The following is a 17,234-nucleotide window of genomic DNA, read 5'->3' on the forward strand; positions in this document are numbered from 1 at the left end:
CTGCCAATCAGAGCTTCTAATTGGCATGAGATGACCAGGTTAACAACCTTGAAATCAGATAATGTGATTAAAAACAACTTTTAAAAGCTTTGTTTAACTATATACTCTGAATGAGGGAATTCGTTGGCCTCCGGCTGTGTACCATACACACACATACACAAACAAAAATAAGTACTAAGTTATTATGTATAAAAGATAATAAATGGTCCCTGTATATTCAGAGGGGAATAATGCCCACTTCTCATGAGGAACAAGGAGACAGATCACTAACTCCAGAGGGAGAACCAAGCAAGGTTGGCAGAAGAGACAAGAAGTCCTGTGTCCTGTGGATACGATGGAGAGGGCCTTTGGAGGCTGCAGAGACCAGGTGGCATCCAGGCCAGAGGGGAACTTGAGTGGATGTCAAGGTGGGTGGGGCAGGGCCTTCAAGGCTGGAGAAAAAGCGAGCCAAGACACCGAGTCACAGAATTACTGCCTGTTCAAGAGACAGTGCAGCACTTGGTGAGAGAGAAGGGGTGTAATCTAATGAGGGAATGTGAACGACAGAGAAAGGAAATCCTCATCCAAGGAGACCAGGCACAATGCCGGTCTGTATTTCTCAACAGCAGACCAGGCACAATGCTGGTTTGTATTTCTCAACAGCGGTTCAACAGAGAATCTGAGGTGGCCTGTGTGACTGGCAGAGGGTAAAATATCTTCCCAAACACCGAGTCTCCCATGCACCCTGCAGCCAACCTCCCACCTCGAGGCCCCAGTCCCTTGGAATCAACACCACCCATTAGCAAGAAATTCATTAATGGAAAAATCTGCTCCAAATAGCAGAACAAACAAACAAAACTCAAAACTCAGAGATGATCACAGCAGACTTTAACCCTCATACTTCACCTATGCCCCTATTGAGAGCAGGGTTCGCTCTGTTACTTAAACTGATTATTGCAGAAATGAATATCACTACCATATCACTGCTCCTACCACCCCCAAAAGTAAATAAACACTACACAAAATATAAACTTACCCCAAATAAAAGTCAACATTAACTTAAGGATACTACTGGATTCCTATAGCACTAGGTTACTGCAGTACAATAACAGTTACTACGCTAACCTACGATATAATCCTCTTCCAACCTATTTACAAAATATCCTCACTCTGAGGTTCTGGAAGTGTTACATTGTTGCATTAGACTCCTCTTCTTGAGGTAGTTCAAAATCTTGAAAAACAGCAAATTTATATATTTTTATATACTGCCACTGATGGGTAAATTATCATAAAAGGTCTACAACCGAAATCCTCATCCTTTGATATGCAGATCAGATCATACAAGCTTTTCCCCTCAGATCATACAAAATAATCTAAAACTGGAAACAGAGAGATTAACACTCATTCAAAAATAAAAATAATAACAAGCAGCAAAAACCAAAAACAGAAAAAGGAATCTGTAAATGGCATCACACTAACAGTCTTAAACTTTGCTAAAGACAATATACTTGGTTTACCAAAGCAATAAGCATTTTATAAAGTACTCCAGAAATAACACTTATAAAAATAGGGGGGAAATTTTAGATGAGAGCACAAAACTAAAATCATATGCTCTGGCAAAGAGTTTTCCCAAAATGGCATGTCTACAAGAAGTGATGTTTGACAAAACTGTCTGGGCTGACTCAGCCACCAGCTCGTGTTCAGGTGGCTTTTCCTCAGGTTTGCTTCATCGGTGAAGGGGTATTTGCAGATGCCTGCTTGAGGTAGGCCAGGGAACCCTGAGGGATGTTGGCTGGCTTTTTGTGCTGCCTGTTGATGTCCTCCAGCACCTGCTGCCAATGTCTCAGTTTTGTTAAGTGCTTCTGGACCAGAGCATCCTTCCGCTGTAATTCGTTCCTCAGTTCCGAGACATCCTCTTTGATAACTTGCTCTGGTTTCTGGACAGATAACTGCAATCTTTTTTGGAGGAAAAAACATTCTGTCTGTCTCACAATATCTAGAAATTTCTGGATACACTGATCAACACCAGTTCGAATTTCTTCCCGATCTGTACCATTGACATAATCCTGACTCACCAGAGAAGCAAAGCAAGTCTTGAACAATGACTCCTACTCGTCCACCAAGGTACTGTTAGTTGTTCTCAGAATGCCTGGTATGGCCTGAAGAAGCGAAGCCTAGCCCAAGAGCCCTGGCGGGCATGGCAGGGGTCCAGGTGGCTGCCCGGAGAACAAGCCTCCCAGCGGAGCCGCCATTTCTAAAATGGCCTAGCCATTTGTTTTTTTTTTTTTTTTTTTTTTTTTGCGGTATGCGGGCCTCTCACTGCTGTGGCCTCTCCCTTTGCGGAGCACAGGCTCCGGACGTGCAGGCTCAGGGGCCATGACTCAGGCTCAGTGGCCCAGCCGCTCCGCGGCATGTGGGATCTTCCCGGACCGGGGCGCGAACCTGTGTCCTCTGCATCGGCAAGCAGACGCTCAACCACTGCGCCACCAGGGAAGCCCCTAGCCATTTGTTTTAAAACCTCCCCAGGTGATTCTATCTGCAGCGGAGGTTGAGAACCATGGTTAGAAGTACTTAACATTAAACCAGTGGTGTGGACCCTTAAGGCTGATGGCGTGGAAGACCCTCACCCCTGCCCCAACTGTCACTAGGGCAGTGAGTCTCAAAGTGTGGTTCCTGGACCAGCAGCAGCATCACCAGGGAACTTGTTAGAAATGCGTATTCTCTGGCTGCATCCCATACTGCAGAGTGAGAAAACTCTGACTTGGGGCCCAGCAATCTGCTGATCAGCTTTCCAGGAGATTCTGGTACTCCTAATGTTTGAGAACCACATTCTGGGAGTTGAATGGTTATCAGGCTGAGAGGTCAGGCAGTTTAGACATGGCACCTTTCTTTTTATTCTTAAACTCGTGTGCTGTGCTTGATGGGCCATTGAAGTGTTCCCTTGTTTGTTTGGAGAGTTATTTTGACTCGTGCAATTCCCTCCTTCAGGCTAACTTTATTTATTTTTTTCTGCTTATCACACTTTTATTGTAGAAAATTTGAAAAATATAGGATAAAAGTATGAAGAAATGAAAATCACCTGTATCTTACCATCTAGAAATAACTGCCACTATCTACTAACTTTAGAACTTCATCAGGCGTAAGATACGAACGCCGCCCCACCCGCACCCCATTCTCCAGCATAGGTAGCCGTTCTGTGACCTTGCAGCCACCTCTACGTCACAACCCCGCCCCCCGAATACGTCATAATGCCTCGGGCGTTCCAGGTGCGCAGCGCAGCAGGACAACCCTCGAAAGTGAGAGGCGAGGGGCGCACTCTGAGCCGGAATGGGCGACTGGAAAGGCTACATCAGTGCAGTGCTGCGGGACCAGCGCATCGACGACGTGGCCATCATGGGCCACTCGGACAATCGCTGCGTGTGGGCATCGCGGCCCGGTGGCCTGCTGGCGGCCATCTCAACGCAGGAGGTGGGTGTACTCACGGGGCCGGACCGGCGCACTTTCCTGCAGGCGGGCCTGAGCGTGGCGGGCCGCCGCTGCTGCGTCATCCGAGACCACCTGCTGGCCGAGGGCGATGGAGTGCTGGACGCGCGCACTAAGGGGCTGGACGGGCGCGCCATCTGCGTGGGCCACACGCCGCGTGCACTCCTCGTGCTCATGGGCCGGCGGGGCGTGCATGGGGGCATTCTCAACAAGACGATGCACGAGCTGATCCATGGGCTGCACTCGCAGGGCACCTAGCAGGACAGCCAGACAGCACCAAAATAAAGTCTGACCTGGGCGTGGCAGACTCACCCTCCGGTCGTGAGGGGGATGGGGAAGGTTGCAGATGCGGAAAGTACTTTACTAGAAGATCCTTGCAGAAAGGGTATCTGGTGAGGTTGGTATTATGAGTCCAGAGTCCAGAGGCTTCCCAGCTTCTTGAGCCCTACATCAGGCCCTCCCATGGGTGCCCTGCCTGTGGCCTAACTCCCTAGGCCAGAGTCCAAGGGCCTTGGTGCCTTTCCAGGGTCCTAAGGACGGCCAACCCTAGGAGGGAGTTCTCAAACCCTCTAACTCAGGCCTGAGCATCCTTTCCCACAAAACTTTCCACAGATCTGTGTGGGACATACTGCAAAGGAAGTCCCGTCCCCACCCTCCTACAACACTCCCTAAGTTGGGGGCCAGGGTACTTCTCACCCCCTCCACATGGCAAGAGGAAGCACTAGTGAGGGTTGTGGGTGGGTGATGGTGGGGCTGGTAGCCTGGAGAGCAGCTCTAGGGCTTGCAGGCCCTTGCACCTCCCTGCACATACTTCATAGGCGACGGAGGTGGGGGTGGGGAGGCACATGTTGTAGACCACCACAACTAGGTCTGGGGCCCTACAGCGTTCCTGCCTCCTTGGGGTCCAAAGGCCCTGGATGTGTCCCTGGACTAGAGGGAGGAACTTTGGCACCCCCCACCCCCTGACCCTCCCTCTGCAGGCCTCAGCTCAGGGTGCCCTATGGAGGAGGAGGAACTGAAAAACTTGGGTGGGTTTAAATGAAGGCTGGTTTATTGCCCAAAAGTAGAGGATAAAGGTGGGAGGGAGAGTGGCTAGTTTCTGCGCCCTGTGCTCTGGGGTCCAGGGCATGACCTCTCTTGCCCATCTCCACCCTGCCTCTCCTTCCCCCAGTGGCCCTGACAGGCCCCCACCTATCACTTGTTTTCTGGAGAACTGATTTTATCTCAGAGAGAGGGAGGGAGGGAGGCAATGAGGTGGGTGAGCAGAGGCAGATAGAGACCAGAGGAGGTCAGCCTAGTGGGGTTAGCAAAGAGCCCTCCTTACACTTGCCTTAAGGTGGCCCTAGCCGGGGCTCCAGGAAGTTTGAATTATGGATTGGACTCATTAGGCAGGGCCAGGAGGATTGCTGGGGAGAGCTTGTAGGCTGGCTCCTCCAGGGCACAACAGGCTTTCTTTGGGAGGGGAGATAGTACTGCTGAACCCCAAACCATGGTCTCTCCTCCCCCCTAGATGGAGAGCAAGCAGACTTCCAAGTGCACAATGAGAGTTCCATTCCTTTTCTTTTTTTTTTTTTTTTAATCAAGCAGTGTTGGGGAAGAGGGTTGTAACAATGATACAGAAAACCTGGGTGAGGATGAGGAGAATGGTATCATGGAGGAAGGAAGGTGGCAGGGAGGGGGCGAGAATTCAGCCAGCGACTCGCTCCCACATCTATGCACGAGCAAACAGCTGTAGGTCATGAACTTAGACTCACCCTTACTCCCACCCAGCCCAGTCAGAGTTGTGTGTGCACAAGGACACAGTGCAGGTCTCCAAACACATGTGCAAAGGACTCAGAATCATACCCAAGTAACATGCAGTTGGCGCACACCCCCCACCCCACCCCCAGGTGCATCAGTACGCATATGCAGGCTGTCACACAGGCTCACCCCCAACATGCCCACATGTGCACATAACACTGTCTCTCAGTTACACAAGCCCAGACCTCTGAGGACCTGCACAAGGACAGGTGCATGCCCAGAGCACACAGACCCACCCCTCTGCCTTTCTACCCCGGGCACCAGGCACAGGCATTTCCTGACTCCAGGCAGCAGTCTGGGCTGGAGCCTAGAGACGGGTGGCCGTGTGGTGACTGGGCATCGCGAGGCGGGGGGAGGGTGTGGCAGGGGGCAGCTCCTCCAGGAAGACCCTGGCGGGCAGCGGGGGTGAGCGGGGCTCGGGCCTGGCACAGCACAAGGTAGCGCGGGTGATGAGGTGGTCCAGGGGCTGCAGGGAGTGCATCCAGCGGGGCAGGAAGTCCCATGTCTGCAGCCACTTGGGCAGGTGCCCGGGGCTGTGACTCTGCAGCACGCTGACAAGTACCACGAAGGCCAGCAGGGCCCCAAAGGGTGTGCCCACGCCTACCATGGCCTGCCAGCCTGCCATGGAGATGCCAAACACCAGCGACGGCAGCAGCAGGAAGCACAGGAGGAGGTAGAGGACGGCGAACCAGCGGTACTTGGCGGTGCGTTTGCCCAGCGCCTTGGCCATGCGGATGGGCAGGCGCGTGCAGGGCACTGGGTACCACAGCAGGATGCCTGAGATGTTGAAGAAGAAGTGGCAGAGGGCAATCTGCAGGGGAGAGGGCGGAGGGGTGGAGGTGGGCACGGGCGCCAGCTCCTGAGTCAGGATAGATAACAGTGGCCCTACAGGGTCTGGGCAGCAGGAAAGTCAGCACTTAGGGCTGACATTCCCCCAGTAAAATACTGAAACACTTCTGGACAAGTAGGTAAATAACTGCTGCCCTGAACTCTCCACATTTCCCCCACTGGTCTCCCTCTCAGGAATTCCCCAGCAGATCCTGCCCAGATCCAGTAGCTAAAAGATTCACATCAGTTTCTGGCTCAGAAGCTCTGGCCTTCTGAGTGGGCAACATCCTGGCTTATCAGTTACTCCTTTGCTCCTAGAACAGCAACCCCTTTGCTGTCTGCCCCCCAGTCCTTGATCCCCCAAACTGAGCCAGCACCCCTTCCTCAGAGTACAAATCCCTCTCACTCTTGTTCAATTGGCGTGGCTCTCAGTAATGTCTCTCCCCTGTTAGACACTAAGGTCTTGAGGGCAGCACCAGGTATACTTTGCCCGTATGGTTTCTGGCATATGGCATGGTTTCTGCCGTATGGAGTCTGGCGTAGCGGGTGGCCCCTAGTAGGCAGTCAAAAACTAATTTGTACGTGTTGTCCTACGTTGGGTCAGGCTCCAGGCACCAGTCCTAGCTCTGTCCTGCCTCTGGCAGGGTTACTCTCCCAAGCGCACCTGGAAAGCACTGGACAGCTTCTCCCGGGGGCTGGCCAGTGCAGCCAGGATGGCCGTGGTGGTGGTGCCGATGTTGGCGCCCAGTGTGAGTGGGTAGGCGCGCTCAAGGCTGATCACACCCAGGCCTGGGGGTAGAGGAGAGGACATGGTCTCCCCAGCTCCTTCCTTCAGCCCTTTTCCTGTCAGCCCTGCCCCACCTGACCCTGCCTCGGCGTGGGGACTCACCGATGAGTGGGGTGATGGCCGAGGTGAACACAGAACTGCTCTGGACAACGAAGGTCATGCCAGCGCCCACCACCATGGCAAAGTAGCCTGTGGCCCAGGTGAAGGGGGTGGGAAAGTCTGCGAGCAAACGGTCCCAGTAGGGTCAGTGGGAGGACATTGGGAGGGGGCGGGGGACTTTCCTTGGGGAGGAGGAATCGATGTCAGCTTCCAGGTGGGACCTTGTCAGTCCCCTGCTCAACTGCGGTGGCTTTTCCTGGTCCTCTTTGATCTTGGATTAAAGGCTCTTCTCAGCCTGCTTCTACCGTGCTTTTGCTCCCTTGTTCCCTCTGCCTGGGACATCTCCTCACTCCTAAATATTCATCCTCGGGACTCAGCGTGGATATCACTGCCACTGGAAAGCCCTCCCTGACCCCAGCCCCTGGGAAGACTTTGCTTCTTCCTCCTCTGAGCTCCCATAGATCCATGGATGCCCCTTATTCCAGCGTTTGTCATGCTGCCTTTGCCAGTGCCAGGCAGTGTCCCGAAAGCTCAAAATGAGGCTTAAATGAAAGTCAGATGGTATCCCTGCCCTGCCCAAACCCCCAAGTGCCCCCATTACTCTGGGTAAAGTCTAGGCTCTGGGTGCAGCCTGGGACCTGCTCTGTCCCTGTTACCTCGCTGACCTCTCCCTACCTCTCTCCACCTCACTCACTGAGCTCCCACCACACTGCTGGCCACCTTTTTGTGCCACAGTCCTGCCCAGCTGAGTCCTACCTCGGAGCCTTTGCACTTTCAGGTAGGTTCCCTCCACCCGAAAAGCTCTTCAGCCACATCTGACTGCTCCACATTTAGGTCCCTGCTCAAATGTCACCTCTGCACAGAAGCCACTGACCACCCATCAAAAGCAGCCTCTTCCATATTCTATTTGCTGTTTTTTGCTTTCTCCTTGGCGGTTACTGCTCTATCTGAATGTATCCCCCCTCGATCACTTTTTTTTTTTATTGCTTGTCTCTCCCTCTGGGCTGTGAGCCCCCTGAGGGCAGGAGCCATCTCTGTGTGGCTCACCTCTGTATCCCTGGCACCACGCCGTGCTTGGCATACAGTAGGGGCTTAATGACTATTAATTGAATCAAACAATGGCCTCTGAGAATCTCTTTGGAGCCACCTGCTAGAATGGAACCACAGCTGGAAGCAGCCACAGATCCCCAGCTGTCAGCACCTCAGGGGCCTCAAAAATCACCTCGTCCAATCTCTTCTTTGTTCACATGGGGAGACTGAGGCTCAGAGATGGTAGGGCTTTACCCAGATCACACACCAAGGCAGCGGCAGGACTCAGCAAGATCCAGAAGGGCCCATCCTGGGGCCTGCCCACCCACTGCTCGAGGCTCACCAGTGTTGATAACCAGCTGAATGACCTTGGCCACCTGGCCCTTGAGCAGAGAGTTGAGCATCTTGACGAGGAGGATGAGGCAGGTGCACAGGAGCATCAGGGAGCCAGCCAGCAGGATGAGCCCCACAGCCAGGTCAGGCAGGCCTGTGTCCACAAAAATGTGGCTGCCTGTGGGAGGGTGGTGGTAGTGGTATCAAGCTTCTGAGAGCTGACCCCCTCAATCCAGCTCCTAGCCCCCAACCTTTGCCACCCTCTTGGGCTCAGAGCCAAAGGCCCTGCCTCATGTCTCTTCAACCTCTAGAGCGGGGCCAGACCCCAGCCCAGGAGCTGGGCTGGCTGACAGCTGTCCTTCTGGAGCTGGAAGCAGCAGTGGCCAGGTGGGAGATGGCCCTGCCTCTGCCAGACTCTGCCCTGCCGTGCCAGACATCTCCCACGCTGCAGGTACTCACATTTCTCCATGGTGGCATTTCCGAGCATCCGGCTGGTGTTGACCTCTGCCCTGGGCCTGCGGGAGGGAACCTAGATTAAGAGGAGAGTGACTTAGAGAATTCAGGAAAACGCAGCCTGGGATGGGGGCTAAGGTGGGGGTTAGGGAGAGATGGGGGATGGAGGGGATAAATGCCCTTGGATGCTTTGCTTGCCCTCTCTGAGTCTGTTTCCTCCAATGATGAAATGGAGTTGAAAATATCTGCCACAGGAGAATCTGGCTGTAGTCGGCCCTCAGAATATTCAGCCCCATCAACCCACTGATCTGGCTCTCACTGGGGCCCGCTGGGGCCTCCTGATCTGACGGTGTCTTGTCCATGTTTTCTTCTACCTCTCCTTGGCATTGGAGGCTGCTGTCCATGGCCCACTTCTTCTGAAAACTCTCCCTTCCCCATCTTTTATTATCAGTCCCTGTCTCAGGGCCTCCTCTTCACCAGCATCCTTGCCCTGTCCTCTCCCCTCGGGCACCTAGCCCAGTTCTGTTTTCCTCTTGCTCAATTCCTTATCTGGAGAGGGTGGGGCAAGAAGGCCCAGGACCAACATCTCTTCCCTCCCCCACCTACTATCGGTGAAGAGGAGGGGGTTCCTGGAGAGGGCCCTTAACTCAGAAGGCCCAGGACCAGGCAGGTAGCCTAAGTGAGGGGCTCAGCCTGTGCATGGAGGTGGTGGGGAGTGTCCTGGGCCTGAAGGGGCAGCAGCTACTCAGCTCCAGGTCACTGTCACTGTCCAGGGATTTAGCCCAGCTTAGCCAAAGGGCCTGATTCTACAAGAGAAACCACAACTCTGAAGGTTTAGATAAAATCTCCCAATCTGTAAATGTTGGCAACCGCTTAAAGACATACTTTACAATTCTGTGAAGGCCAGTCTGGCCAGTCTGGAACCACTCATTTGTAGCCTTCTTCGGTTAAGGAGTTTTTTTTTTTTTTTCCTTGGCACAGCTTGCGGGATCTCAGTTCCCCGACCAGGGATCGAACCCAGGCCCTCAGCAGTGAAAGCGCGGAGTCCTAACCACTGGACTGCCAGGGAATTCCCTAAGGAATTCTTTTAAAAAATGCAAACTGGGCTCCTTACCTTTCCCCCAGGGTCCCATCAGTGAAAGTAGAAAGTGGACCAGGCTTGGCTAGGAAGAAGCCATGTCACAAAGGAGGACTTGAGCCGCAGAAAGGGCCCCAGGCAAAATGAAAGAGCCACAGCTTCTCCCCATCACCACCATCTGCCTCCTCTGGGAGCTGATATGGACCCTGGTCCCATTCCCCCTGGGGGGTCTGCAGTCCACACCCCTCTGACCTTCCTGGGTGCTGAGGGTAAGGGCTCAGTTGTGGTGCTGGCACTTGGATTTATAGCTCCTTTATGTTTTATTCTGATCTGTGTCATTTAAAAAATGTGTGTTAGAGATAAGAACTATTTATGGCACCTGACTTTAAATCGGGGTTTATTTTAGTGGCATGTACTCCCTTGAGGGGGGCAGCGTGCTTATGTGTGTACCCAGTTGGCCATACCAGGGCCCTGGGGCATCCTCAAGCCTGGGCCAGAATTGCAGGCCAAGAAACCAGGAGAAAATAGTCTCTGGTGGGCTTGATTGGAAAAGCTGGCTGGGAAAGTGGTGGTAACTGGGAGACAGCCGGGTGTTTGCTGTCTGGCAGATCTGAGTTCAAATCCTGCTTTTATCTCAGCTACCTTGTGCAAGTCATGCCACCTAACTGAGCCTCTTTTCTCTAAAGCAGGATAAGAAAAGAGCTGTTGCAAAGGTTACAGGAGGAAATATGTGTGAAGCACTCACGACAGGGCTTAGATCATGACAAGCCTTCGAGAAATTGTGCCTCCAAATAAGGATTAGACCCCCTCCCTCCCTGGGCCTATCTAGTATCACATGGTGTGTGGGTATGGGTTGACTTCCTAGGTCAGGATCAATGGCTCCTGCAGACACGCCTGAAGATCCTGGCCCTGCTGGGAAGGAACTCGGTGGACCACCCTGCACTGCACTAGGCCTAGGGCTCTCTTGGGGGAGGGTTCTCTGGGACCTGGGGAGGCTGGAAGAGGAGAGGAGCTCCACTGGGGTCCCACTCAATGCTGACAAAGTCGGGGCAGGGCAAGGCTGAGGGCTAGGACTTCTGAGTTTTGGAAACTTGACCTTCCTGCCTGGGGTTATGTGGCCCTGGCTGAGCTCAAAGGGCCAGTCCAGAGACCCTAAAGTGCATTGCCAGGCTGGGTGGGCAGAGGTGGGAGGGGAAGGAGCAGGCCCTGGGGCTTCCCTGGCCAGCAGAGGGGAAGGTGGGAGCTCCACCCTAGATAAAGAGCTGCCAGGCCCAGGGTCTGGGGCATAGCCCCAGGATATGCCCATCCCTCCTGGGCCTGGAGTAGGTGGGGGTGGAGGAGAGGGAGGGGCGTGTGGAGGGGGTGCCTTAGCCCTGGGCTCCACCCCAGCTGAGCACTCCCTGCTGTGCGACACTGGACAAAACACGTAACCTCTCTAAGCCGCAGTTTCTTTGTCTGAAGCATGAGGTCCATAATGCTGCCCACTTCTCCCCAGGGGCTAGTTGTGAGGAATCTGGGAAGAGAGAGTTTGGGATTTATGTGCTTGAAGAGACAACCCAAATTCAGGAGACACCTCTGGGAACTGAAGGATATGATTAAGCTCACAGAGGAATGTGGGCTCCAAGAATCCTTCCCCTGGGGAAAACCGTGCAGGATGTGGGTGTGTGCAGTCGTCTCCCCTCCAGGAGAAGAGGTGTTTTAGGGTCTTTGCCTTTCTGGAAGCAGAGCGTGAGTGCTCTGCTAGCAGAGCCATCTGGTGGCGAAGAGGAGAATTCATTTTTACAGCCACACCTACCACCCCTGGAGGGTCTCCAAGTGGCTGTGGTCACCTGGTGGCATTCCCGCCTGATAGGCAGAGTGGGAAATGGACACATATGGTGGGTTATACATCTGGAAGGGACAGCGAAATGGAGAGTCAAGAGTGTGGGCTCCAGATTCCACCAGGATTTTTGTCCTACCTCAATCACATAGACTTGGACAAGCCTGTCTGAACCTGTTTAAAATGGGGTTGTGACAATCCCTGCCTCCCAGGATGCAAGTCCTCAGAAGAAGCTGGTTTAAACCAGGTATGTAGGGTTGACAATCCACACTGTGACCACACAAGAAGGTAATTCCCAGGACAGTGTCAGGACCCTGGAACATCAAGAATTGCTGGGATGCTAACAAACACTGCCTCTGGTTTTTCTTTCACCATCTGGAAAACCCCAGACTGTCAGTCACATAGGTGCCCTGGAGGCTGGCTTAGGCGAGGTTGGGCCTAGCTTGGTGAAAGCTGGAAGCAATGAGAACAGGTTGGAAGGGGCCACAGGAGACTCGGTGGCCAGAGGAAAAACGTGAGTCTTCAGTGCAGGAGGAGCTGCCAGTGCACGTAGCTGAGTGAGCCACTTTCCAAAGGGGACTGTCCCAGAGAGAGGGCCAGAACAGGGAGCTCACATCCCACCCCCAGCTACTCTCCAAGCCAAGGAAATCCAGTCTGGACCCTGCTCTCAAGGGAAGGTTTCCCGGGAGAGCTGGGATGAGAAAACAGTGCTCAGGCGAGTGGTAGCAGGCACAGCGGAGGAACCAGTGAGGACAGCCCCGGCCCAGGGAACTTGGGTGGGTTGCTTCCAGTCCCTCGGCCTCAGGACCAGCATCACTGAGGATTCCACTGGGTGAGAGCTACATTTGCCGGTACATCCTTCAAGGGGAGACCAGGTGAATGACGCTGCAGGCAGGCAGCAGGGATTTCAGAGGACTCGAGGATCGCCACGGCTGAGGAGCTCCCTTCCACAGCTTGCTTATTGTGAAGTTCAGAGTGTGTGACTTTGGTCTCTTTCAGGTTTTGCTGTGAAGCAGAGGGGATTTTGGCCATTCAGAGAGCTTGGAGAGGGCCCAGAGTGCTCATGAGAAGGGGAGGTGTGTTAGAGGGGTCACAAAGCCAGCGTGAAAGCTGTCTGCATGGGCTTTTTGATGTCAAACTGACTTGAACACTCAGAAGGACTGAGCTGGAGCTGTGTGCCACTCAGATGCAAAGGAACCTCGCAGGGCCAGTTGAAAGAATGTTCTCTGTTCACACTGGGATAAAGTCTGGGAACATCAAGTAGCAAGTGAAGAGGGTGTGCTGGGCTTCCAGTTTCCTTGTCTTTCGTTCTAAATGGTGTTACTTCTTGTATGTCAAGGGGGAGCAAATACTGTGGATTATGGTTTTGATGAAGCATTTTCCTTTTTATGGCTGAGAAAGTGTGCTAATTGCTAGCTTCCATGTTAGCCTGGTGTGATGGCTGGTCCACGAGTGTCCAACTGATCCAAACGGAGCCTCATTCTAGGCATTAGAAGCCAGAAAGCAGCAGGAAGAGTGCAGCAGGACAAGGGGGCACCGGCCTGTGGGAGTCTCCAGGGGAAGGAGCCCAATATCAGTACAAGTGGCTGTTGTGTCTCCAGTGAGGTCTCCATGGCCCACTTGTCCTGCTCCTGGGCCAGTTTCCTGTTGGTCCTATTTTTCCCAGCCATCCTTATAGCACTCTCTCCCTGCCCACCTCCGCACATTACCTGGGCCCCCAAACACAGCAGAAGTGAACCATTAACCCCTCTAGCACCCGGGGGAAGAGAGAGCCCTAGATTGCAAGACCTGCGCTTGGGTCCCTGAAGCAGTAGGACAAGCTCTGGAGAGTTTCTTAGCCCCTTGGAGCCAATTTCTTTACCTATGAGACCACAGGGTTGAGCCATATCAGTGGTTCTTCAACTTGAGCATGGAACAGCCCTAGAGGGCTTGTTGAAATGTAGGTTCCTGGGCTCCACCTGTTTTTTTTCTGATTTAGTGGGTCTAGGAAAGGGCCGGATAGTTTGCATCTCTAATGGGTTCCCAGGTGGTATGTGTGCCACTGGTCCACACTTTGAGAACCAGTCTCTGGGCTAGATCGATGACATGCTAACTCTAATTGATTGGCAATGGCTGCCTGAAGCTGGTGTGAGGCTGGGAGGGTGTAGCAACATCTGCCATAGGCACAGTATCACCGCAAAAGTGCCCCATATTTGTCCTCCCAGGGTAAATGATCCCCTAGGTCTACATAGAGCTTTTGCACAGATGATGACACTGGCAGTCAGCTGTCTGAAGAGGGAGTCTTCTCACTGAAGCCGACCTGGGACTCACCTCCATGGGGTTTGGGTGACACCAGATCCGGATGAGACTGTGATTTCTCAGGGACTCATCCCCCGTGGCAATGCTGGTAATCACGGACTTGTCCAGCTGTGGGCAAGGTGTGGGAGGAGGGAGTGAGGGTGGGGTCCTACAGTCCCCCAGCCCCCACCCCATGACAGCTCCCCCTCCACCTGAATGATGAGCTTAGTGAAGGGCTCCGTGATGATCTTGAGCAGGTCAGGGGCATCGCGGCCGCCGCGGATGTTGAAGGAAGCCACCACAAGCCGAGTGATGTGGTGCAGGTACCCGGTGGCAGCCTCCAGGGGTAGCAGGACCAGAACTGACAGCCAGTTAAAGCAGTCGTGCACTGTGGCCCCCGCGAAGGCCCTGGGCAGGGAGGCCACGTTGCAGGGCAGGCTGGAGCCAGGATGCACTCAGACTGGGGGCTCCTGGCGTCTGGGACCACCCTCCCCCGACAAGGACAGGCCGCTCACTGCTCCACCCCCTCACCGCCGGAAGTCAGTCCTGTCCCCCGCCTGCATCAGGGCCACGATGGTGTTGGTGACGGAGGTGCCGATGTTGGAGCCCATGATGATGGGGATGGCAGAGCTTACCTCCAGCACTGGTAGAAGAGGGCGCCTCTTAACTAACTGGATAAGGGCCACCCAGCTCCTGCCCCACAACCTCTCCTGTCGGACCCACTGCCCTCATCCCAGCCCCCAGCAGGCATTCCTGCCATGCTGCTGACTCTGCTCAGCCTCAGCGTCACAGGTACATGGGGGCACATGCTGTGTGTTTACATGTGTGCATACATGTGAACTCATGTTCACATATGTGTACCGCACCTGTGTATATGTGAACGAGTGTGTGGGTGCATGTCCATGAGGGCACGGGTCCTAAATTCCAATGCGTCTCTGTGCTTGTGTGTGCACATGTGTACACAAGTGTGACATCACTTTCAGGTGTCAGCTTGGCTAGTACCCAGTTATTCAGTCCAACACTAACCTAGATGTTGTTGTGAAGGTGTTTTGCGGATGGATTTGCCTCAACCATCAATTGACCTTGAGAAAAGATTAACCTCAATAATCTGAGTGGGCCTCATCTCATGAGATTAAAGGCCCTAAGAGCAAAACTGAGGCTTCCCTGGGGAAGAAGAAATTCCACCTGTGCACTGCAGTATTGGCTTCTGCCCAAGAGGCCCAGCCTGCCTCACAATCACGTAAGCCAATTCCTTGCAATAAATCATAGATCTCTATGTATCTCCTGCAGGTTCTGTGTCTCTAATTCCTCTGGTTCTGTTCCCCTGATTGATGGAATGAGTGAACGTGTGGCGACATGGAGGTGAGCCTTCCTGAGGCTGTACTCCCTAGTTGCCACCCTTCCCAGCTCCTGGGGCGCCCCTCCTGGCTGAGACTCCAGGCCATGCTTTGGAGAACAGAGTGGGAGACACCAGAGCTGCCCATTGCCCACGGCCCCTGGCCCCACTCCTGCTCTTCCCACCCCAGCCGCGGGTCCAGCATCCCAGCCCCCCACTCCTTCCCTGGCCCTTGTGGGCAAACTCACAGCCGGAGGAGACCATGCTGACCACAATGGATGTGGAGGTGCTGGAGCTCTGCACCAGCACGGTCACGAGGATCCCCACCACCAGCGCCGCCACCGGGTTGGACAGGATGGCACTGTCCTTGAAGATGTCGCCAGCCACCTTCCCTGGGGAGCATGAGCCAGCGTTGTCCGGAGACCTTTCAAAACCCTTCCCTGGTTCCCTCCCCTCTGTCCTGCCTCTCCCCCGAGGCTTCCCTGGGGAAGGAGAAATTCCACCTGTGCACTGCAGTATTGGCTTCTGCCCAAGAGGCCCAGCGTGCCTCACAATCACGTAAGCCGATTCCTTGCAATAAATCATAGATCTCTATATATCTCCTGCAGGTTCTGTTTCTGTAATTCCTCTGGTTCTGTTCCCTTACCTCCGGCCAGCTGGAAGGCTGAGCTGAGCACGTCCAGGGAGCAGACAAAGAGGTAGAGGAAGACAAGCATCAGTGGTACCTGGAGGAGCGTCCAGCCAGCCTGGCGCAGCTTCTGGGCCACCCCAGGCTCTGGAGAGGGGCCGGTCATGAGCACAGTGGCTGGAGGGCTCTGCCAGTGACCACCGACACCCCTGCCACCCCGACCCAGGCCCACCTGGCTTCTGCTCATCCTCCTGGGCCAACTTGGCAGGCAGCGGGTCCTGGTGCTCCAGAACCTCCCTGTAGGGGCGGCCCCGCTCGGCAAGGGCCATGGGGCCCAGGCTGGGGAAGGCATAGGCTGAGGTCCCTGGAATCCTGTGCAGGACTGGGGAGCGAGGCTGGTCAGGAGTTCCCTGAGGCCCCACATCCTGGGGAGGTCGGGAGGGGTGGAGGCCTCCCCACTGGGGCGAGACGTGGGCAACTGAGGGCAAGCGGGGTCCAGGGGTGGGAGCAGCACTCACCCTGTGGGCTGGGCACATAGGCATAGGCCGCCCCACGCATCATGTGCCCCCCACAGACTGGGAGTGGGGAGACAGCCCGGCCCTCCAGCCTCTCTCCATAGGACATCATCCTGGGTACACACTGTGGGCCCTGCACATCAGGGGCACAGCAACACTGAGTGAGAACTGCCATGTCCTGGAAACTCACACACACTCACACACCCATCCATCCACACCCACACCCATACACTCACGTGCACAAACACCCATGGTGTGTGATCACAAACATACATCCAGTGAAGCACACTCTCCACCCCCCCCCGCCACACCCAGAGCTGCACACTCAGGTGCTCAGCACAGATTTGGGGATTCATTCATTCATTCATTCATTCATTCAGCAAGTATTTATTGAACATCTACTCTATCTAAGGCACTGAGCTCGATGCTGGGGTACAGCTGGCTAAATACAGATGCAGCTCCTTCCCCCAGGAAGCTCAAAGTCTAGTGGAGAATCAGATGTCAATGAAATAATCCCTCAAATAGATGGAACATGGCAATGGGAGCAAGTGTTCTAATGACAGATACAGGTGTCACCAGAGTGCCCCTGGGGCACAGGGGTTCATCCTCACAAATGAACTTCTTTCCCCATCCACCCTTACCCCCCAGCAATAAACAAGCACTGACGGGCCTTTCTGCCATGAATGAAGCTCAGACCAGGACTTGTTTAGTTAAGGAGGGCCCCCATCCTGTCCCCAAGTCTGGGAAGCCCTTGACTTGCTTTAGCTGCCCCTGAATTGCCGCAGGAGTT

The 17,234-nt window shown here is 54.2% G+C and overlaps 2 protein-coding genes and 1 pseudogene across 3 annotated transcripts; 1 reads left to right on the forward strand and 2 right to left on the reverse strand.

Moving 5' to 3' along the window:
- Positions 1-1,694: 1,694 nt before the first annotated feature.
- LOC307051734 (mediator of RNA polymerase II transcription subunit 28-like) lies at positions 1,695-2,231 on the reverse strand (annotated as a pseudogene). The gene has a single exon. The product of its transcript is annotated as a mediator of RNA polymerase II transcription subunit 28-like (transcript).
- Positions 2,232-3,306: 1,075 nt separating this feature from the next.
- On the forward strand, positions 3,307-3,720 carry PFN3 (profilin 3; the record flags this gene model as incomplete). The annotated part of the gene is made up of 1 exon (XM_079703873.1): positions 3,307-3,720. The coding sequence occupies one exon, from the start codon at positions 3,307-3,309 to the stop codon at positions 3,718-3,720; it is 414 nt and encodes a 137-aa protein (XP_079559999.1).
- Positions 3,721-5,569: 1,849 nt separating this feature from the next.
- Positions 5,570-16,556, reverse strand: SLC34A1 (solute carrier family 34 member 1; the record flags this gene model as incomplete). The annotated part of the gene is made up of 12 exons (XM_079701737.1): positions 5,570-6,073; positions 6,755-6,879; positions 6,980-7,096; positions 8,349-8,512; positions 8,794-8,867; positions 13,999-14,094; positions 14,178-14,373; positions 14,497-14,608; positions 15,550-15,693; positions 15,948-16,076; positions 16,162-16,311; positions 16,448-16,556. The coding sequence occupies 12 exons, from the start codon at positions 16,554-16,556 to the stop codon at positions 5,570-5,572; spliced, it is 1,920 nt and encodes a 639-aa protein (XP_079557863.1).
- Between the last annotated feature and the right edge of the window lie 678 nt (positions 16,557-17,234).

Source organism: Hyperoodon ampullatus (assembly GCF_949752795.1).
Source record: "Hyperoodon ampullatus genome assembly, chromosome: 4".
NCBI lineage: Eukaryota > Metazoa > Chordata > Mammalia > Artiodactyla > Ziphiidae > Hyperoodon > Hyperoodon ampullatus.